We start from the raw sequence: 22,728 nt of genomic DNA, 5'->3' as shown, positions 1-22,728 counted from the left end.
AACTACAAAGTAGTTAATCTTCCTTGGTTGTTTTTTTACCAGACCTTTTCCATCATGCTTTACAATTTCTTGTCAAAGTTGAAATTAAGCACACACACAGCCTTTTATTCTTATAAATTTAATTTCCGTCTGTACAACGCACAGACAATTCACATGAGCATATCGTATAAAAAATGTACAAACTCTGCAACCGTATATAATCTTTACCACAACATGAGATTAAAAGAAAATTAATTGCAATTTTTTTGTGTGCTAAGAAATAGATTCCATTTTGCAACAATTAAGTGGATGAGCGCAGAAAAGTCATTTAAATGTTGTTTGCTTCATTGCTTCTGATAAAGAAAAAAAACCCACTTGAAATAACTTGCTAGGTGCCTGTGAACTAGAAGAGGGTTTTCCTTTGGAACAGGCCATCAAATGATTTTTTTAAAAAAAGCACAGCACAGCAATTTGCGAAAAAATACCTGGGGCCAAATCTCTCTTTGTGTAGACCTTTCAGGTACCAAAGTCTTATTAAGCAATGAAATTGAATGGAAAAGTTGTCTTATGCTATCCCAGCCGGAGATTTATCACCTGTGGCATCCCTGCAATTCATAAAATTTCTAGACAGCAGAAAAGCATCTCCCAGCCATATTCTGTGTGCTAAGAACAGTTCTGCACGGTTCTTTTCGTCATCTCCCTCCCTTCTAAATGGAGATGTTGAAGCTGAACTGTGTGTGTGTGAGGGTTAGGGGCATTTTGCATGGAAAATATCCAGGCTTTGAAGGATATTTAAAATGGGAAGATACCAATCTTGAAAAAGAAAGGTATTTTTCTCCATTTCCTGAGAAATGAGTTACGGGAAAAGAAAGTAAGAAAAGGCAGCTGAGATAGAGGAAAAAGAAAAGTGCAAGCGGCTTGAAAACAAAATAAAGGGCTCTTTTTAAAAAAAATTAAAAAGGGAGGTTTTTAAACAAAAGCGGCTTTGTGTTGGGATCAGCCGACCAAAACGATCTGGATTAGCAAAGGAGTCCTTTTGCACAGGTAAACCACTGCTGTGTTTTTGGGGGGAAAACAACAGGCTTGTTCCGTAGTTTGGCTGCTTAAACTTGAGAAATCTGAGCCCTTTGCCATGATTTTTCCAATCCTGGCTCTCTCTCCTGATATCCCAGTGAGGTAGGCAAGGCTGAGCAGGGGAAAGGAGACACGAAGCCTTCCGGTGATTTTCATGGCTAAGCTGGGTTCGAAACTCTGTTCCCCTCTGACCTTAACCAATAGTCTAAACACCATCTAGTTAAAGAGCCAAGGTGATGGCAGAGCCACAAACGGCAATTTCTGAAAAGCAAGAGGCAAAACTGATTACTGTATTTTTCGGACTATAAGACACACCTAAACTTACAGGAGGAAAACAAGAATAGAATAGTTTTTTGGCCTCTGTGAGTCACGTTTTCGCCCTCCCAGGCCCCCAGAAGCATTCCGCAGTGCTCTGCACAGCCCGTTTTTGCCAAAAAGGGGCCCATTTTTAGGCTCCCAAGCCCTTCACATGTTGCATTTTTTGGCCTCCCAGGCCCCCAGAAGCACTCTGCAGTGCTCCAAACGGCCCGTTTTCGCCAAAAACGCACCCATTTTTGGCCTGCAGAGTGCTTCTGGGGGCCAGGAAGGGTGAAAACATGACGCACGGAGGGTTCGGGAGGTCAAAAATGCTCATATTCTGTCTATACGACGTACCTAAATTTTCACCCACTTTTAGGTGGGGGAAAGGGTGTGTCTTATACTCCAAAAAATACATTTAATTGGCACATGTACGGATCCACCCTTAAGGCCATATCAAAGAGAGGTGCAACCAACGGTTACTTCTTCTTCCCAAAACCGCTGTATTCCCCATTCTCGCTTGGAAAGGTATTTCTGATTCTCCATCTGCAACAATTGGGGATCACAGCCCGGGCACTTAGGTCGCCCTCGCCAAAGCGCCAGTGAATATACCGCTCGTAAGCGCAGTGCCGAAAGATCTTGTTGTCGACCCCGGCACCCTTCAGATCCAATAAGGGATCCTTGTAGAGCAGAACGAACTCCAGCATGGATCGGGACAGGACCAGCTGCTCAAACAAAGATGAATCGGCGATGCAGGCCCCGTCTGTTTTTCGGCAGCAGAGCCGTTCCCAAAAAGGGTCTGCTGGCCGGCACTGTCCACAGCAGCACCAAGAAGGACGTTCCCGGAAGCAAGGACCCTCCCTTCGGTTCTGGAGGAGCTGCAGCTCTTCAGAGTTTTGCAGGGAGATGGTCCGGTCCCGATATGGAAGTTGGGAAGACTGCGTAAAATCCCCTTGGCACTTCTGTCGGTTAAGAACATCATATTGGTTGGTGGGCGATGGTTTTTCTCCAAAGGGAAACACTTGGAAAGGAAGGGAAATGTGGTGCAGTGGCCTAGAGCAGGGGTCTCCAACCTTGTCAACTTTAAGACTTGTGGACTTCAACTCCCAGAATTCCTCAGCCAGCTTTGCTTTGCTGGCTGAGGGATTCTGAGCTTTGCTGGCTGAGGGATTCTGGGAGTTGAAGTCCACAAGTCTTAAAGTTGACAAGGTTGGAGACCCCTGGCCTAGAGATACAGCTCTTGCCTCACAATCAGGAGGCTGTGAGTTCGATCCTAGGTAGAGGCAGATATTTCTTCTTTCTCGTTTAATGACCCTCATAATCCCTTGCGGGGGCACAAGGAGAGTATATCTGCTGCAAACTCTGCATTGGTGACAGGAAGGGCATCCGGCCAGTAAACACTCAGCTCCATTCAGTTGCCCCGACTCCACCCCGCAAGGGATTATGGGGTCGTTAAACGACAAAGAAGAAGCGACACTTGGAAGTGTGATCACGTACCATTTAAGAACAAAATCCTTCTATGCAACACAAGACTGTTTCAACCCTGCCTTTTCAAATTTGGAAAGATCTTTGGAGTTGCAGGAAGGCCAAAAGTACATGAAGTACTTTTCTAAGTGACTGATGCTCGGTTTACCGTCATCAGCATGAGCCAGGCGGAGCCTTGTAGGTTGTAGCGTAGCCCCAACTGGGTGTCATCTAAACACAGATTCATCTCGAGCCTAATGGGTTGCCACAAGCCAACTCTTTATAAAACATGGTTGAAATGGGTTCCTTTAAATTAAGATTTATCTGCAACATCAAGCTTGGAACAACATAGTAGCTGGTTGAAAACGTGAAGAGTGGCCACTGGAGAAGAGAAACAACAACCAAGACAATCCCAGCTTTTAGGGTGTTATTAAACTGTGACTTTCGAGCCTTGGGGTGCATTTAATCTATTCACAAAATCTCTAGGCAGGTAGCCCAGCCGATACCTGTGCACATCCCAATAAAAGAAGATTCCAAACTCACCTCAATAATCCCGCCCTCGATGGCCTGCAGACTGGTCTCTGACAATCGGTCGATCATTAGAATGCCAGGCTCATCAACAAAAGTTACGTAAAACAAAGTCTGTCCGGATTCCAGCCAAAGAAAACCAAAGGAATTAAGTTTTAGTATTTTACTGGATAGGTGTGATGTTCCGTAATGATTATGTCAGCTTTGGAAGTCATTTTAACCCCCCACGCTGCCACCTTCTTGCGCCTGGGAAAGTAGGAGTGGAGGGATTTGGTAGAGCGATTTGAGTTAAGACATAATAGCATTCTTTCTTTTCGGTCAAGGTTAGGGCGTTCCTGCCTCTGGAGGAGGAGTGATTGTAGCGGGGCCTCAAGTTGGGACGGATGGTGATTGGGCCACGGGATGGACTGATGGGTGCAGGGGCTGGATTTGTGGTTTTGATTTATTGAGGGAAAACCCAGAACTCTCCGATTCGGGTTTTCCCCAGATGTGCCGATATACTTATTCCAATAAATGAAAGGTTTTGGGATGAAGCTTGTCTCGGGAGTTTTTTAATTGGAGTTGGGTCGTTCTGGAAGGCTGACAGATTAACAGCTCAAGATTCCACCTTGCACCAATGGAAGAAAACTATTTCTCAGGGTGGAAAGAACAGAGGAAGGGGGAAAGGATATTCTGCATATATCGTGTATCGTATCTGCATGCGTATCGTATCATTCCATCCCAGCACTTGATGATGTTGCCTAGTTGGGTTATGAAATGTCTGCAAGAAAACCACGAAGCTCAGAGAGCACCAAGGACCGCACAGTCCTCCTCCTCCTCCTCCCTGCAACCCCCCCACCTCTTCTAGCACTGATGATGTCATCTGGTTGGATCATGAGAAGTCTACGAGAAAACCACCAAGCTCAGAGAGGACCAAGGACCCCACAGTTCAACCCTGAGCTACATTGGTGCTGCATATCAGTAGTGAGGTAACAAGCATTTATCCATCACTGCCCATGTTGCCTTGAATCCATTAATGGGATCGTCCACCTCTAGTAGGTTTATAGGCCACCGTGGATGGTTCCCCACAGGATATTAAAACCATAACATGGTCTGTTCATTTTGTAAGGGAAGAGTTGAGATCCCCTCCCGATGCTAAGCAGGAACCTTTTTCTGCACTGAGATGTCCGTAAGGGATGACAACATATGTCACAATTTAGTTATAAGTCTTACACATCTTGGTCCCAGCACTTCCTGGCACTTTTTGTTGTAATAATACTCCTTCACCGGATCAGGTTTGCAGCAGCAGCACGTAGATGAAGTGAGCAGACAATCCACAGCTACCTGAGCCTGTAAAGGCAAACACGGGGGAAAGGATCATACAGGCCGTTCCTTCTAAACGTAGAATACGTTCATAGAACGATTTGGGGAATTTGGAAACCGGGAATTAGAACCGCACGAAAGCATGACCGCCAAGGTGTTCGACAAAAGCATCCAAAGCTATGTTTCGAGACGGACTGAGGTGGGCATCCAAATACTAGCACAAAGACTCCCCCCCCCCCAAATCCTTAAAACCCAACACAAGATTCAACCGTGGCAGACATTACTAAATCTGCACTGCTATTAATCTTCTCATCATTCCCATCACCCATCTCTTTCCACTTATGACTGTAACTTTGTTGCTTGTATCCTTACGATTTATATTGATAGTTTCCTGATTACTTATTTGTACCCTATGACTATCATTAAGTGTTGTGCCTTATGATTCTTAATGAAGGTATCTTTTCTTTTATGTACACTGAGAGCATATGCACCAAAGACAAATTCCTTGTGTGTCCAATCACACTTGGCCAATAAAAAATTCTATTCTATTCTATTCTATTCTGTTCTATTCTATTCCTCCTCCTTCTCCTCCTCATATTCCTAATATGATTTAATTGCTTATTTGTACCCTACGACAATCATAGTGTTGTACCTTAGAATTCTTGATGAACGTATCTTTTCTTTTATTTACATTGAGAGCATATGCACCAAGACAAATTCCTTGTGTGTCCAATCACACTTGGCCAATAAAGAATTCAAGTCAAGTCAAGTCAAGTCAAGTCAAGTCAAGTCAAGTCAAGTCTAGTCTAGTCTAGTCTAGTCTAGTCTAGTCTAGTCTAGTCTCTAGTCTATTCCATAACTTCTATTCTATTCTATTCTATTCTATTCTATTCTATTCTATTCTATTCTATTCTATTCTACTCTACTCTACTCTACTCTACTCTACTCTACTCTACTCTACTCTACTCTACTCTACTCTACTCTGTCCTGTCCTGTCCTGTCCTGTCCTGTCCTGTCCTGTCCTGTCCTGTCCTATCCTATCCTATCCTATCCTATCCTATCCTATCCTATCCTATCCTATCCTATCCTATCTCTGAATTCGCCCCCGAGACTCTGAAGTAGAAAAGTATCTTACCAGGCCGAAGTAGGAGAGCACTGATCCAATGTACACCACCATCTCAAACCAGTCAAACCTCCCAGCCTTTGGAAAACAAGAGCAAAAGAGAGGACCATCATGTCAGAAGGGTGCCACATTAGGGAAAACCGCTGAGACCTTTTGGCTTGCCTTCATGGGAATACAGGTGGTCCTCTATTTACAACAAGAACCAAGACATGTGGAGTTACTTCTGAGCAGTTCCTTTCTTCTGTCTCCCCTATAGACAGAAATCTTGCCAGACTAAACGCGGACTGTTTGCATCATGAAAGATCTACTCTGAGAACTTATAAGGAAGAGCCGTCTTCTTAATTCTTCCTTCCAACCGAACTATCTATCATATTTTTCCGTGTAGAAGACGCTACTTTTACTTAAAAATATTTACTTGAAAATGGAAGGGCGTCTTATACACAGGAGGCCAAACTTGCCGAACGAGCCTCTATCTTATATGCAGCTCTTTATCGTCCCTCTCTATTGTAGTTGTTTCCTGTATCCCACTCCCACTCTAGATTTCATCTCTATTGTTCCTGTGATGCCTTTCCTGTTCTTGTGTTACTCACTCCCTTATAGGATGGCTTCTGCACAGTGATGGCTTATAGTGTGCTTACTACAAGAAACTAGATGAAACATGGGGGCTGTCAACTTGCAAAGCATCCCTGGCTTAGGCAAGGGGGATGGGAAACCGAGGAAGCAGTACGGCAGCCAAATACAAAAGCACATTCCAGACATATTTTTCTCAAGGCTGTCTCCCAGGGTTACCCACAGTGGCTGGAGGGGAGTGATTTCTACAACCCACAAAATTGCTCCGTTGGAGAATGTGATTGATGACACACCCTGGGGGGAGGGGGGAAACAGGGCCATGATTGGGGCGTAAATTACGTGGGGTCCGAGTTGGCTTCACTTGGAACGTGCTGACATGAAGCTCTTAATAAATAACTGGATTTCTTTTGACGCTTGGCTCGAGGCTCATGATTTAGTTAGGGCATCTGTCGGAACCCTGACAGGGGCATCCTGTACATGGGGACATCTTATAGACGGAAAAATACAGTAATCTTCGTTGTCACTTGGTCCTCTGGAACACAGCCCCTCCCTCCCTTCCTGGGAATCCAGGCTACATTCCACTACATCATCCCACCAATGTCAGTTTTCCTTCCCATCCGAACAGCAAGGAGAGGGAAGCAGGAAATATTCAGGATCAAGACTTTAAGAAGATTTAAATTCTCCAGGTGGGCTGCTAGAGACACACCCCAATTGGGATCTCCGCATCAACCACTGACTTGCAAACCCACCCGGAATGGAATTGCCCATGGGGGGGAGGGGAAGGGTATTTTTCATTGGAACTATGTGGGGTTTTCTCATTGAAAATGAAGACGTAGAGAAGAAAGCCAGATGGCGTTTACCGTCCCAAAGATGAGGATGTCGAAACGGATGCCATAAGCTTTGATCAGGGTCCTTTCCTCTCTTCCACCCGGCTGCTTGTAATACCTGGCAAATCTAGAACGAGAGGTTCTAGATCACTAGAGGTTTTTAAAAAGAGACTGGACATCCATTGGGCTGAAATGCTATGGGCTTTCCTGCTTGAGCAGGGGGTGGGACTAGAAGACCTCCAAGGTCCTTCCGACTCTGTTATTAAGATCATCACGTGGAAAAATAAAACAGATCCTCCCTCCTGATCTGCGATATCCCTCAAAATGACAAGTACTTGAATAGCCACTACCTGAAGTTGTAGCCAGGGTACAAGGCTTCATTGGTTCGTTTGTCATCCAGGCGCCGGAAACCGTAGTTGGGCCTGCAACGGTGCGCCCATTTGTCTAGGTCGCAATCCCAGTTAATTTCAATGCCAATGATGCCCCCCTGGCATCAGAGAAGTAGATTTGCAAGATGGATTGAGAGACAGAGAGAGAGAGAGAGAGAGAGAAAACTTTTAGCAAGCATTCCTTATTTTCCCCCATATTACAGGCTTTCTGCAGATGAACAAATTGCATTTGTAGAAGGAGCTGTTGCAGCAGCGTTGCAACGTTCTCTTTTGTCAATTTCTTTCCCCCCCCCAAAAAAAAGGAAAGAAAACTTTAAATTTGGCTTAAATCAGGGGTCCCCAACCTTTCGGACCTCAGGGACCACTAAATTCATAATTTTAAATCCCGTGGACCACTAATATGACCTGCTTAATGAACGGCTGGGTGGGCGTGGCTAGGTGATCATGTGACTGAGTGGGCATGGTCAACTCAATGTCACTCATGTTGAGGGGCACCTCGCCAGCCTCTACTCCCCTCCCAGCCCCTCCTCACCTGCCCGCCTGAGCTCCTTAGGGCCCCAACAGGAAGCAGTTGTTGGAGCTAAGCAGCCACCGTGAGAAAGAGTTGGCAAAACAGCTCAGTTTAAATTGGATCTGGGCGAGAAGGAGGCTCAGCAGAAGAACCTCACTGAGGACTAGGAGCATAGGCTTTCCAAGCATAGGGAAGACCTGTGGGAGTGCAAGACCAGGTACAGGCACCTGGAGGCTCAGTTGGCTGAGATGGTCAGCCAGTTCCAGGCCATGATGCAGTCCCACTGGAACGAGGCCCTCCTGCTCTTCGCCCCTAATGGCGCTTCCCTCCAGCCTTCGCCCAAAGCCTCATACCAGGAGACCCCACGTCAGAATTTCTGCCCCCCCTCCGACCTATACAAAAGGACCCCGAAGGGGGAGACTCTCTGCAGCAACACAAACGTTCATTGCACGTATCTGTCCCAGGGGCCGTAGGTTCAGGACCCCTGATTTAGTGCAATATAAAAAAATGCAAATAATTTTTCTGTGGACCACCAGAATTTTTTCATGGACCACCAGTTGGTGACCGCTGGTTTAAATTCTCCTTTTCGCAATTGAATTCGACTTTTGTCCTTATTAACTCCTTCCAACTAACAGCAGCATTCAAATCAAATCAAATCAATCAATCAATCAACAAGTCCCCTGGCCACTTTCAAAGTGTCACCTACCTGAACGGCCACCTCTGAAAACTTCTCTCCTGCCTCTTGAAGAATATCCCCCAGACGAAAAATGGGGCAAAGCGAGGCTTTGTGCTTGCTGTATATACAGGAAACATTAAATTCCGGTGGGATATTTCTTCTGCAGGAAACGAGAACAATCTATCAGTGAAAGGACTTGTCTTCAGAAGTTTGCGGGGGGCTCTAACGCCGGACGTTTGTAAGAAAAGATTGGACAGTCCTTTGTCCAAAATAGTAGAGGTTCTTCCGCTTGAGAAGCGGGTTGGACTAGAAGACCTCCAAGGTCCCTTCCAACTCTGTTATTCTGTTGTATTATTCAGAAGAGGAGCAGTTTGATCAGCCTAGCCCACACAAATGCTTTTTTTTAATAAAGCGCAGGATCTCGGAAGACCAAGCAGAGATCCTCTTTCAGGAATTTAACAAAAACACTTATTTCTGTTTTGTTGCAAGCCCACCCCTGCAAACACGGATTTTGCACCACATCTTAGCAAACGATCCTCATCAGGGATCAATTTCCCAGAAAGAGAACAGGAAGGAGGGACCCTCCCTTTAAATACAGCCATTCTAAGCCCGGAACCCACTTACGTTGTATAATCAAATTTTGGAAAGTGGATGTTGTTTTTTATAAGCACGGTGAAATTCTCAGCACTGTCCAGGATGGCTGGCCTGGAAGGATGGAAAGATCCAAGTCAGTTCTCACTTATTAAATAGCCATAATCACCCCCTAGGTAATTTAATCATTTTAGCTGGGGAGTCCGTTCAAGAGGCTGGGCGTTGGAGTCTGCAAAAGGCATGGCAGAGACCCGCTGCGGTTTGCACCAGTTGGTTTCTCTGAACAGTATTCAAGGATGGCCCTCAAAAATGCCCTGTGGTTATTTTGACAGGAAGCTATTAAGGCACGGCTGTTCAAAACCTTGAGAACTTTGAAGACTTGTGGACTTCAACTCCCAGAATTCTAAGCCTCGTGGACTTCAACTCCCAGAATCCTAAGACTTGTGAACTTCAAGTCCCAGAATTCTAAGCCTCGTGGACTTCAACCCCCAGAATCCTAAGACTTGTGAACTTCAACTCCCAGAATTCTAAGCCTCGTGGACTTCAACCCCCAGAATCCTAAGACTTGTGAACTTCAAGTCCCAGAATTCTAAGCGTTGTGGACTTCAGCCCCCAGAATCCTAAGACTTGTGAACTTCAAGTCCCAGAATTCTAAGCCTCGTGGACTTCAGCCCCCAGAATCCTAAGACTTGTGAACTTCAACTCCCAGAATTCTAAGCCTCGTGGACTTCAACCCCCAGAATCCTAAGACTTGTGAACTTCAACTCCCAGAATTCTAAGCCTCGTGGACTTCAACCCCCAGAATCCTAAGACTTGTGAACTTCAACTCCCAGAATTCTAAGCCTCGTGGACTTCAACCCCCAGAATCCTAAAACTTGTGGACTTCAACTCCCAGAATCCTAAGACTTGTGAACTTCAACTCCCAGAATTCTAAGCCTCGTGGACTTCAACCCCCAGAATCCTAAAACTTGTGGACTTCAACTCCCAGAATCCTAAGACTTGTGAACTTCAACTCCCAGAATTCTAAGCCTCGTGGACTTCAACCCCCAGAATCCTAAGACTTGTGGACTTCAACTCCCAGAATCCTAAGACTCGTGGACTTCAACCCCCAGAATCCTAAAACTTGTGGACTTCAACTCCCAGAATCCTAAGACTTGTGAACTTCAAGTCCCAGAATTCTAAGCCTCGTGGACTTCAACCCCCAGAATCCTAAGACTTGTGAACTTCAACTCCCAGAATTCTAAGCCTCGTGGACTTCAACCCCCAGAATCCTAAAACTTGTGGACTTCAACCCCCAGAATCCTAAGACTTGTGAACTTCAACTCCCAGAATTCTAAGCCTCGTGGACTTCAACCCCCAGAATCCTAAAACTTGTGGACTTCAACTCCCAGAATCCTAAGACTTGTGAACTTCAACTCCCAGAATTCTAAGCCTCGTGGACTTCAACCCCCAGAATCCTAAGACTTGTGGACTTCAACTCCCAGAATCCTAAGACTCGTGGACTTCAACTCCCAGTATCCTAAGCCTCATGGACTTCAACCCTCAGAACTTTGAAGACTTGTGGACTTCAACTCCCAGAGAGCATGGCTGGCTGGGGAACTCTGGGAGTTGAAGTCCACAAGTCTTAAAAGACGTTTCCAAAATCGGACACCCCTGCATTAAGGCAATTAAACAAGGCAGGAGACGCCTTGGATCAAAATGCAGAACAGACTAAAACAGGATACAAGAGCAGCTAAGAAAAAAGCACCTACGTTGGGGGGGTTTTGGCTGACTCCACAGGACACCAAGCGGAGACTTCACACGTGTTGACGGTGCTGTTATATTTCACACACTTGCCCGTCTGGATGCCTACCGAGGGAAGAGAGAGAGAGACACACACACACCCATCTCATTAAGGACCCTGACCTGGAAAGGAATTTCCAACAGCAAGGGTGAAAAAAGGAATCTCGCTTACCGTTACCCTGCGGATCCACCCGGCCTTTCATGCAGCTTTTGTCGGTAGTACACACCGCTTTGGCAAGAGGAAACTGAAAGCATAAAACAAGAAAAAACACATCTAGCACAAAATTCCATTTCAGTCATTCCAAAATCACAACCTCAGGTTTTTAAGCTTATCCGCCTCTCTCTCTCTCTCTCTCTCTCTCTCTCTCTTCCTAACATCCGGATAATATTTTCCTATTATCTCTTTGTTTTCCATGACACTGGTTTTTCCTTCAGTACAGCTAAGTAATAATAACAACAACAACAACAACAACAACAACAACAACAGAGTTGGGAGGGACCTTGGAGGCCTTCTAGTCCAACCCCCTGCCCAGGCAGGAAACCCTACACCATTTCAGACAAATGATTATCCAACATTTTCTTAAAAATTTCCAGTGTTTGAGCATTCACAACTTCTGCAGGCAAGTTGTTCCACTGGTTAATTGTTCTAACTGTCAGGAAATTTCTCCTTAGTTCTAAGTTGCTTCTCTCCTTGATTAGTTTCCACCCGTTGCTTCTTGTTCTACCCTCAGGTGCTTTGGAATATAGTTTGACTCCAGCTCCTCTGGAGTAGCTTATCACAGGCTGGTCTTCTGTCAAATTCCCTTGCAACACCCTTACTTTCCGCAGCCAACTGGTAAACAGGTAGAAACAGAAATCCACACAGCCCGGAGCCTACTTGCCAATTTTCTAGCTGATGGGAAGGGAATAAATCAAAAAAATAAATAAAAAATCTTGCCAAGAACGTTGGGCTAGTTACAACCTGCTTCCTACTCTTCAAAAACCAGGGAAGTGGGAAGTGGGACGCACAAACCAGTCCATAAACTGTACCCGTAGAAATGACTTTAAATTACATATAAATACGTGGGCCAAAAATAAATCGCTACCTTTCGCCTGTTTCACTTAAATATGAAGGGTCAGGTATGAAATATTGGCTTTGGGTTTTGCCGATTGGACGGGTTTGTTGCTATAGAAAGGGCCAGGACCTATTAGTACGTAAAAGTTAAAAAGTTCAAAGCTTGCCTTAAAAGTAAAAGAATTGGCCTTCATTCGTAAAAAGCTACGTTTGTAATGTCATTTTACTATCTAAGCTAAAAGGACTCAGGAGTCACATTTTCTTACTTTCCCCCCCTCTCTAGATCAGGGGTCTCCAACCTTGGCAACTTTAAGACTTGTGGACTTCAACTTCCAGAGTTCCTCAGCCAGCAAAGCTGGCAAAGAATAGAGCAAAGCTGGCTGAAGAATTCTGGGAGTTGGAGTCCACAAGTCTTAAAGTTGCCAAGGTTGGAGACCCCTGATCTAGATTACACTTCTTCCTCTCCCATTTTCCCACTATCTTCCTTCCTTCCTTCCTTCCTTCCTTCCTTCCTTCCTTCCCTCCCTCCCTCCCTCCCTCTTTCTTTCTTTCTTTCTTTCGCATTTTAGCTCTTGGTAAACTTAATATAATTTAAAATAAAAATAAAAACAGAACAGGTTATGAAGTACTGATACCTCGGGGCAAAGTCCTTGAACCTGATTTTCGGTCGTGATGATATTAGTCAGAACAAAAAAGGAATTCACACCCTAAATGAAGGAAAGAGAAAGGGAAAAACAGAATCACTCGGTCGGTCTGCTGAAAAAACAAATCTACTGCAACGACGTGAAGATCGTTGGTGGAGTCCTTCAAAAAAAGAAGCCCAGGAGGACAAAAATCAGGGGTGAAATCCAGCAGATTCTGGCGAACCGGTAGCAGAAATTTTGAGTAGTTTGGAGAACCAGCAAAAACCACCTCGGGATGGTTCCAGAGAGGGGTGGGAATGGAGATTTTGCAGTATCCTTCCCCCCAGGAATTGGGTGGGAATGGGGATTTTGCAGTATCCTTCCCCTGCCACGTCCACCAAGCCACACCACGCCCACCAAGCCACGGCCACAGAACCGGAAGTAAAAAGAAAATGGATTTCACCACCGATGAGAACGCCAGATCATGAAAAGGGTTGAGGGTTGTCCCTTTTCTCCCTACAATTTAGGGGAAAAGAAGAATTCTAGAAGAAATTTGGGATGACGGTGATGGTAGCAGGGGACTCTTTTTTTTCCTAATGCATCTCTCAGGCTCAATCCTTAGCTTTTCACTGCTTCTCCCGAAACGTTTCCTCCTTTGGCTTTCCGAAAACAGGACTCACCTGTTTTCCAGGGATGCTGTATTCAGCTGTATCCCAAACCCTTTTGCCAGTCTGGGACACCCCCTTCACCTTCACATGCACCGAGCTGATGACCGAATCTTTCTTCTGATAGCGTCGATCGGCAAACAGGACGATGCTGGAGAAACACAGCGGAAAACGGTTTGAGCGGGAGGGTTTGTTCTGTGCCCGTTTCACAGAGGGGAGAAGTTGGAGCAGATCATCGCTTCAGCAAAACGTTTTAAGCAAGCTCAGAGAGCACCAGGGACCCCACAGTTATTGTCCTCTTCCTCCTCTTCCTCCTCCTCCTTTTCACAAAACCCCACTCCCTTCTAGCATGGATGACGTTCCCTAGTTGGGTCAGGAAACGTCTGCAAGAAAACCACCAAGCTCGGAGAGCTCCAAGGATCCCACCGTTCAACCCTGAGCTACAAATCCTCTCTTCTATTTGCTAACGTAGAAGATTCCTAGATTTGTGTGAATTGTTATTTATTCCCTTGGACTGGACTGAAAGCCAGGCGCTGGGTCTTTCAAAGTGACCGGTTACGTCAGAATATTTATTCCGTGTGGGTGGAAAGTTCACGCGCCAAAGTCACAAAGCTGCACTTGTCTTCTAATCGCTGGATGAAAACAGCTTCCCCTCGAAAGCTGGGAGATCCCGTCAAAAGATTTCCAGATCATTCCGTCCCCCTTTTGCTCAACAAGTGAAAAAAAAATGTCTCCGGTTTGAAAATCGACTTCCTTCAAGGACGACCCTACTTGAAAAATCCATTCTTTCCACGTTCAACCACACAACGGGCAGCGTGTCACGTGAGAAAGTCTGGATACCCTAAAAACGAATATACAAGATTTTCCCCACCAATTTTCTCTATTATACATTATTTATTTATTTATTTAATTTATTTGTTTAAATTTCTAAACCGCTCTTCTCCCGAAGGACTCAGGGCGGTTTACAGCCATATAAAAAAAACAATATGCAAACATTAAAATAATTTAATTTGGGGCAGCAAAGTGTGTGTGGGGAGTGGGGAAGCCTCTCTTCTCCTGCTTGGGCAGGGGGTTGGGCTAGAAGACCTCCAAGGTCCCTTCCAACCTGGTTATTCTGTCTGCTCCATCCCGCATTCACAACCTCTTAAAAACTCTTCAACGCTGGTGGATCAGAGGAAGTTGGTCGATGGGAAAAATTCCGATCAAAACAAAAAAGCACTTACGGTCTGTTTTTTGAGGCCAGACTCTTACTGTGGTTGTTATTTAAGATATTGATCTGGAAAGGGGATAACCGGCAACCCAATTCTCTCCCCCCACCCCCGTTATGCATCCCTTCCCCACCGATTTACCCAAATCTCCCCTTTTCCAGCTTACCTAACATACAGGAAAACCATGAAATGGATAATCCACTTGAGGCTCCCGTACCAAACGCTGTAGATTCGCACCACTTTGTTGGTTTCGTATTCGAACACGCTCCTCAAGCTGGAACAAGCTGCCATGCTGGGAGGCAAAAGAAAAAATAATAATAACTCTCTTCTCGCTTTCAAAGAAACTGTGCAGTTCCGCAGCCCGGAATAATTAAAAACCACAACCCCACAAATCTTAAAGGGACAGGGGAGAAAATTAAAGACCGATTGATTTATGTAGATTGCTTCTATTGCTTTGCCCTGATCAAGATTTGTAATCCATATGTTTTTGCATATTTTTTAAATATTTTTTAAAATATTTTTTATTACTTTTATATATATATATATATATATTTATATATATATATATATATATATATATATATATATACATATATATATATATATATATATATATATATATATATATATTTATATATATATATATATATATTTGTAAATTTTTCCTTAAGAGGAACTCCTTTTCCCAAAATGACTCAGGCTCCACACACCCCACTCTTTTTATTCAGGGTTGTCAGAAGAGGGAGCCGTTCGAAGCATTTTTACATGTTAAAAAGCATTTCATTCATTACAAGCGTTTGATTTGAGCTGTTCATTCCTGTCTGGATATCCTGGTGCAGATCAGGGTTCAAGGGAAGGAGAGGAGTTTTCCTTCCCATCTTGGTAAGAAAAATAGCCGTACAACAAGTGTGTCCAAGCCTGGCAACTTATAAGACTTCTGAACTCCCAGAATTCTCCAGCCAGAATTGTGGATTTCAACTCCCAGAATTCCCCAGTCAGAATTATGGACTTCGACTCCCAGAATTCCCCAGTCAGAATTGTGCACCTCCCAGAATTCCCCAGTCAGAATTGTGCACCTCCCAGAATTCCCCAGTCAGAATTGTGGACTTCAACTCCCAGAATTCCCACACCTGGCTGGGGAATTCTGGGAGCTGAAGTCCAATATGCCGAGCAAAATATATATATATAGTTTCTGCCCAATTCAATTTGGGAAAGCCTAATGAATTTCACTGCGGTTTCCTAATCCTAATTTTAGCAAAGGGTTCCAAGGGGAAAGGGGGAAAGAGGGCAAAGTAGGTTTTTCCCTAATGAAAGGGGCTCATAAATTGGTTTCAACCCCCAAATTGCACCCCCGTAACCCAATTCCTAGCTCATTGGTCTTCCGGGAACCAAAGCCCTGGTCTTGTGCCCCATTGCTCCACCACCTCCATTCTGTCTGAGCAAAAAAACCCAGATGGCTTCAGACGGTTTCCTGGGCAGCCGGAGGGCGGTTCTTCACCTTTCTCTTTTGCAGGATTTCCTCGTGGTCTCCCATCCTGGGGTTATCCAAGCACTTTAGTCTTTTTTTCTTTTTCTTTTTTTTGCAAAACACTCAATGCATCCGGTCATCCCCCTCCTTGGGGAGCTGCAGCCCCTTCCAGAGACGACGCACCCCAGTGCAACTCCCCAAACCTTCCTCCAAAGGGCCGTGGATTCTGGGCGTTGTAGTCCTCCAAACCCCCACCCCCCTGAGTGCCAGGACGGGAGGTGGGGGGCAAGCCGAGTTCATTCATCCTCCACCCCTCCCGAATCCTCTTTTTCTTCTTCATTTTTAAGAAAGTTCTCGTTTTTTTTCTTCTACTTTCGTCTTTTCCCCCCCCTTCCTCGTATCGCGCAGGCGCGGCCGGATCGCCCCTTTCTCTCTCTCTCTCTCCCTCTCCCCCCACCACACACTTCTTGCCACGCCCACTTCTTATACGTCATCGCTCAACAAGCCGCGCCTCCTCTTCTTCTTTTCTCCCTCCCTCCCGCTCCGCCGCCATGATGGTCACGTGCGCGGAACTGGGCCCCGTCGCCTAGCAACCGTCGCTACAGGCCTGGGCGGCCCGGCGCTTTTTTTCCCGAGGTGGGGAAGGGGCGCGAGGGGAGGAGGGGGAGGAAAGTGTGGGGGGCCTGCTTAAAATTTGGGGGTTCCCGCTTCCGTTTAGCCTGAATGGGAGGAGCTGGGCTGCCCCCTCCACACCATGCAGTTTTGGGGGGGAGGGGAGCCCAGGAAGGACGGAGGGGGCCGCGGGCTCAAATTAGGGGGTGGGGGGGAGAATTCCTGAGGAGGGAAGGGGAATTCACCCAAACAGGTCAGTTTCCGACTGCCAAGAGGGGTGGACTACAACTCCCAGAACTCCCCAAGGCTGGGGGATTCTGGGAGTTGTAGTCCACCCCTCTTGCAGTGGCCCAGTTTGGGCAGCACTGCAAGGAGCTGGTTGGGCCCCCTTTTCTGGGTCTAAATCCCAAAAACCCACCCATTTTTTTTTTAAAGGCTGCCAAGTATGTCAGTAGAGTAATTGAAAGACCCCCCCCCGCCCCGCCCATATCCACAATTAGAGGGAGGGGGGCAAACTTCCCCTTCCCTGCAAGGGATGGATGGGGGTCGCAGCCCCAAAATGTGCCGGAATAGCCCAAGCAGCCCAGACAGGTTGTGGATGAACATAGACCCTTGTAAGTGAGGAGGGTGGATGAAACTTTTAAATAAATAAATAAAACTTTTAACACAGCTGCCTGCAATTACTGCAAGTTCAAGTCCCACCAGGCCCAAGGTTGACTCAGCCTTCCATCCTTTATAAGGTAGGTAAAATGAGGACCCAGATTGTTGGGGGGGGGCAATAAGTTGACTTTGTATAAATATACAAATAGGATGAAGACTATTGCTTACATAGTGTAAGCCGCCCTGAGTCTTTGGAGAAGGGCGGGATATAAATGCAAATTAAAATAAATAAATAAATAAAAGGAAAGAAAGAGGGAGGGAAGGAAGGAAGGAAGGAACAGAGCGAGAGAGAGAAAGAGAAAGAAAGAAGGAAGGAAGGAAGGAAGGAAGGGAGAGAGAGAGAAAGAGAAAGAAAGAAGGGAGGGAAAGAAAGAAGGAAGGAAAAAAGAGAGCGAGAAAGAAAGAAAAAGAAAGAAAATAGGGTTGGAAGGTACCTTGGAGGTCATCTAGTCCACCCCCCTGCCCAAGCAGGAGACCCCCACACCATTCCTGACAGATGGCAGTCCAGCCTCTTCTTGAAAGCCTCCAGTGATGAAGCTCCCACAACTTCCAAAGGAAACTTCTGTTCCACGGGTTGATTGTTCTCACTGTCAGAAAATTCCTCCTTATTTCCAGGTTGAATCTCTCCTTGGTCAGTTTCCATCCATTATTCCTTGTCTGGCCTTTGTGTGCCTTGGAAAATAGCTTGACCCCCTTCCTCTCTGTGGCAGCCCCTCAAATATTGGAAGACTGCTATCCTCTTCTCCCCTGGTCCTTTTCTTCAGTAGACTAGCCAGGCCCAGTTCCTGCAACCGTTCATCGTATGTTTTTTGCCTCCAGGCCTTTGATAATCTTAGATAAATTCAGATGAACAGAGCTGGAAGGGACCTTGTAGGTCATCTAGTCCAACCCCCCACCCAAGCAGGAGACCCCCACACCATTCCTGACAGATGGCAGTCCAGTCTCTTCTTGAAAGCCTCCAGTGATGAAGCTCCCACAACTTCCAAAGGCAACTTCTGTTCCATGGGTGGATTGTTCTCACTGTCAGAAAATTCCTCCTTATTTCCAGGTTGAATCTCTCCTTGGTCAGTTTCCATCCATTATTCCTTGTCCGGCTTTCGGGTGCTTTGGAAAACAGCCTGACCCCTTCCTCTCTGTAGCAGCCCCTCAAATATTGGAAGACTGCTATCCTGTCTCCCCTGGTCCTTCTCTTCACTAGACTAGCCATGCCCAGTTCCTCATATGTTCTTCATATGTTTTAGTCTGCAGTCCCCTAATCATCATTTTGAGAGACCCCATATTAGCAGCGACTTCTTCCTTAACCTCTTTCTCTTTTCCCTTCCTGCAGATCCTTTTCTGGATGCCATCATGAGCGACCAACTGAAATTCATCGTTGAGAAGCTCAACAAAGAGCCCTTCAAAAAGAATTTCAACTTGATCACTTTTGACTCTCTGGAATCAACGCAGCTCTTACAGTTGCTGAGCGATGTCCTGGGTGAGATTGACCCCAAGGTGCGTTAGGTGTTTGCCAGGACAGCAATCTTGTGTTTGGAAAACTTGGCGGGTGCCTTATTAGCTGGAAACATCAGCCCTGGGTTTTTCCTGCATCTTACGGAGCAGGGGTGTCAAACTCGATTTCATTGAGGGCTGCATCACGGTTGTGTTTGACCTCGGAGGGTTGGGGTGGACCTGGCCGGGGTCGGCGTGGCCAGTTCAACGTCATTCGTTTGGTGGCCCAAGCGCTCTGTCAGCGAAAATGGGCTCCCGAGCTCCGTTTTCGGTTGGGACAGTTTCCTGCAACTCTCTGCCAGCAAAAACGGAGCTTGGGAGGGATGCTCCGTTTTCTCTTGCAGAGGCACCGTGGGGCATTTGTCTTTGGGGCCTACGCTCTCAGTGTACATAAAAAGACAAGATACATACATCAAGAATCATAAGGCACAACACTTAATGATAGTCATAGGTTACAAATAAGCAATCAGGAAAGGATATCAATATAAGTTGTAAGGATACAAGCCACAAAGTTACAGTCATCCAATCATAAGTGGAAGGAGATGGGTGATGGGAACGATGAGAAGATTAATAGTAATGCAGCCTTAGTGAATAGTTTGACAGTGTTGAGGGAATGATTTGTTTAGCAGAGTGATGGTGTTCGGGGGGGAAAACTGTTCTTGTGTCTAGTTGTTCTGGTGTGCAGTGCTCTGTAGCGTCGTTTTGATGGTAAAGAGTTGAAACAGTTTATGTCCAGGATGCGAGGGGTCTGTAAATATTTTCACGGCCCTCTTCTTGATTTGTGCAGTATACAGGTCCTCCATCGAGGGCAAGTTGGTAGCAACTATTTTTCCAACCTTTTTTTCCCCAATGTTTTGACCAATGTATCTGCAGGGTGTTAGACTGGGGAGGGCTGATGTACCAAAGACAGATCTGGCTGGCTTTAGTGGTTTGTCTCGAAATGAAACCCTTTTCTTCATCTTAAGAGAGTTAGACATGCGTAAGACGATTGAGATCCCATGAATTTAACTATGCACGTCCTCAACTCATGGAAGGGAAAATCACATCTGAGCGCATGACTAATGCTTCCGCTTCCTGGAAGTTCCATAGAACATCCCTGGGCTCTTAACATTCATTATATTTGATCCCCTTAAGCTGCACACAGTAATGTAGTTGTAATTGTTGTAGTTGTAATGTAGTTGTAATGTATTGTGTTTAACTGTGGTTAAACCTTTCAGCACATCGTTGATATTAGAGAAGAATTGCCGGAACACACAGCAAAACGGATGTTGACCCTGCTCGGCATTCTTAAATACAAACCTCCAGGAGGTACCAGTGACTTGTAAGTAATAGTAGTAGTAGTAGTAGTAGTAGTAGTAATAAAGATAATGTATTAAATGTTCATGTTGCCCAATTTCCAGCAACTCTGAATAGTTTACAAATTACTAAAAACATTTTAAAAGGAAAAACACAACCCCCTTCACAAAACACATGGTTGTTATAAAATTCAGCTGTTGTTGAATGCAGTAACATCACGTATTTACACTAAACTTATCTCTTCTAGAGCCCCTGCTTTGTTAGCTTGCCTGTCACATGATACTTTACCATTATCCCTCTTCGTTAGATAATCTTAATTCTGAAGACTGACTGCGCTGAGGAGTTGCGCGTCAGGATGGGGACAGTCATGATAATCTCAGAAAGTTTGCTTTGTATTATACGTTTCCACCTCAGCAACTTTATGAACGTACGTGGGAATAAATCACAATTAAATCAGTTGGATTCCACTTCCAAACTAACACGATTGATTTGGGGATTTATTCCAGGCTGGATCGGACCGCTGCTTGCATATACGGTATTTTTCCCGGCCCCCTTTATACATTCTGCTTAACACTAGAGGGCGCTGCTGTTTTAACGCAAAGCGCCAGTATCTTTTTTTTTTTTCCCCAAAGAGCTTACAATATAAAATGGGACAGTTCATATTTAGTTGATTAATGGCAAACCGGTAGCTGCTTCTTAGTTAATTCCCTGAACTGCAGCCATGATTGTCTGGGGCAATTTGCCAGGTTTATCTGAAGAGGATGGCATTTAGCATGGTTCCAGGGCTAAATTAAATCGGGCACGTGGTGTTATGGCCAGCTTTTACAGGCAACCTCTCAGAGACGGTTGCTGAGAAAGGGAGATTTTAATTCATTTGTCTGAACAGATAGAGGGGCTGGGCCTCTATCTACCAAGGCACAGTCTTAGAGAGCAGCTGGGAATGAAAACCGGAAACGTAGAAATTATCAATCTTTTGGAAAGTTTAGAAAAATTGAGAGATAGTTTGATTGATGAAGGGACACGGTGGCTCAGTGGCTAAGATGCTGAGCTTGTCAATCGAAGGGTCGGCAGTTCAGCGGTTCGAATCCCCAGCGCCGCGTAATGGGATGAGCTCCCGTGACTCGTCCCAGCTTCTGCCAACCTAGCAGTTCGAAAGCACGTAAAAAATGCCAGTAGAAAAATAGAGAACCACCTTTGGCTGTTCCGTGTGCCTCTTGGCGTTGAGTCATGCCGGCCACATGACCACGGAGACGTCTCCGGACAGCGCTGGCTCTTCGGCTTTGCAACGGAGATGAGCACCGCCCCCTAGAGTCAGGAACGACTAGCACATGTGTGCGAGGGGAACCTTTACCTATATCTTGATTGATGAAGACTCAGACAAGAAACCCGTGTCTTTGAGGTTGAAAAACCATCTGATTTAACTGACCCTCAGCCTTTTGATAACTAAGCAAGGAACTAACTCTTGGCTACCCTTATTTTAAATCTTTGAATGATTTTATTCCTGTTCTTGCAGGAGCACCTTCCGTCAAGGGTTAGTTACGGGAAGCAAGCCCGTCATTCACCCTGTCCTGCATTGGCTCCTTCAGAGGACCAGTGAGCTGAAGAAAAGGGCCTACCTGGCCCGCTTTCTGATCAAGATCGATGTGCCAACCGAGTTCCTTCATGACGACACGGTGGCTGATACCAACAGACAGGTAGCCTTGATCGTACATTCCTCTTGGCCCACAAAAAACATTCATTCAATGGCGGCTTGTAAGACAGGCAAACCAAAGGCAGAACGTGGGGTGGTTTTTTTTTTTAAATGTGTCACGCTTGATAAGTTTCCATCTGCTGAGGTGAGACCTAGGATTTTGCTCTGTTAATGTATATATTTGGTATATACATTAATACATAACAGTTACGCATTAATGCAGGGGTCTCTAACCTTGGTCCCTTTAAGACTTGTGGACTTCAACTCCCAGAGTCCCTCAGCCAGCTTTGCTGGCTGGGGGGCTCTGGGAGTTGAAGTCCACAAGTCTTAAAGGGACCAAGGTTAGAGACCCCTGCATTAAGGTATATATTTTATTTTGGGGGAGACTAGAAATCACGTTTTTATGTCATCTAATTGCAAAAGTTTTATGTGTGCATTTAGGTGTTTTTTTGTGTGTGTGCTTTGTTCTCTAAATGCAGGACAAAAATGGTTTGGGATTTAATTCATAAGGTTTGATCTCTAAAAATGGGTCATTTCAAAAGACAACAGACATCTATTAATTTGTTCACCTGTGGTTAGAGCATGGATCCCCGGAGGGTATAACTCAAGCATGACTGTGCTCAGAATTAATGGATTATCATTTCGGCATTAAAAACCATCTTTTTCTTTTTTGGCAGTACGAAGAACTGATGGAAGCTTTCAAAAACTTACATAAAGAATGTGAACAGCTCAGGACCTCTGGCTTTTCAACGGCAGAAATAAGAAGGGTAACAAAATGTTGAGATTTCTAACTGTTTGAGATCTGAAAATGAACATAAAATTTCTAAAAACAGGCCAAGCCTGGTCCTCCA

The 22,728-nt window shown here is 45.3% G+C and overlaps 2 protein-coding genes across 5 annotated transcripts in view; one reads left to right on the top strand and one right to left on the bottom strand.

Annotated features, from left to right (window-relative positions):
- Positions 1–102: 102 nt before the first annotated feature.
- On the bottom strand, positions 103–16,426 carry P2RX7 (purinergic receptor P2X 7). 2 transcript variants are annotated; one of them, XM_058158194.1, is made up of 14 exons: positions 16,162–16,426; positions 14,830–14,955; positions 13,471–13,606; positions 12,803–12,874; positions 11,286–11,358; positions 11,083–11,179; positions 9,365–9,445; positions 8,771–8,900; positions 7,515–7,651; positions 7,198–7,291; positions 5,780–5,845; positions 4,555–4,671; positions 3,358–3,456; positions 103–2,312 (listed from the first exon to the last, which is right to left on the bottom strand). In XM_058158194.1, exons 2-14 carry the CDS (start codon positions 14,952–14,954, stop codon positions 1,830–1,832), a joined length of 1,710 nt encoding a protein of 569 aa, XP_058014177.1. In that variant the 5' UTR covers position 14,955; positions 16,162–16,426; the 3' UTR covers positions 103–1,829. The 2 variants fall into 2 exon arrangements, with proteins under 2 accessions (XP_058014177.1, XP_058014176.1); XM_058158193.1 differs by lacking the exon at positions 16,162–16,426 and having other exon boundaries at positions 14,830–15,002.
- Positions 16,427–16,676: 250 nt separating this feature from the next.
- The window catches only part of IFT81 (intraflagellar transport 81), a 34,356-nt gene continuing 28,304 nt past the window's right edge, over positions 16,677–22,728 (top strand). The window contains exons 1-5 of one of the 3 annotated variants that reach the window (XM_058157974.1): positions 16,677–16,767; positions 18,731–18,894; positions 20,109–20,212; positions 21,701–21,881; positions 22,555–22,644. In XM_058157974.1, the coding sequence (XP_058013957.1) occupies positions 18,751–18,894; positions 20,109–20,212; positions 21,701–21,881; positions 22,555–22,644 (519 nt within the window). In that variant the 5' untranslated portion in view covers positions 16,677–16,767; positions 18,731–18,750. Of the gene's footprint in view, positions 16,768–17,341; positions 17,358–17,462; positions 17,484–18,730; positions 18,895–20,108; positions 20,213–21,700; positions 21,882–22,554; positions 22,645–22,728 lie in introns of those variants that run through there. The other 2 variants (XM_058157973.1, XM_058157975.1) reach the window with 2 other exon arrangements.

Source organism: Ahaetulla prasina, chromosome 15 (assembly GCF_028640845.1).
Source record: "Ahaetulla prasina isolate Xishuangbanna chromosome 15, ASM2864084v1, whole genome shotgun sequence".
NCBI classification, from domain to species: Eukaryota; Metazoa; Chordata; class Lepidosauria; order Squamata; family Colubridae; genus Ahaetulla; species Ahaetulla prasina.
Note: the sequence above shows the minus strand (reverse complement) of the source record. Positions and strands in the feature narration are given on the sequence as shown.

Coding starts and splice junctions, on each gene's coding strand:
- P2RX7 (XM_058158194.1), bottom strand. CDS start 14,954: ATGGCAGCTTGTTCCAGCTTGAGGAGCGTGTTCGAATACGAAACCAAC. Junction 7,292..7,514: donor TACCCTGGCTACAACTTCAG/GTAGTGGCTATT, acceptor CTCTCGTTCTAG/ATTTGCCAGGTATTACAAGC. Junction 3,457..4,554: donor AAGTGCTGGGACCAAGATGT/GTAAGACTTATA, acceptor GAATCCGGACAG/ACTTTGTTTTACGTAACTTT.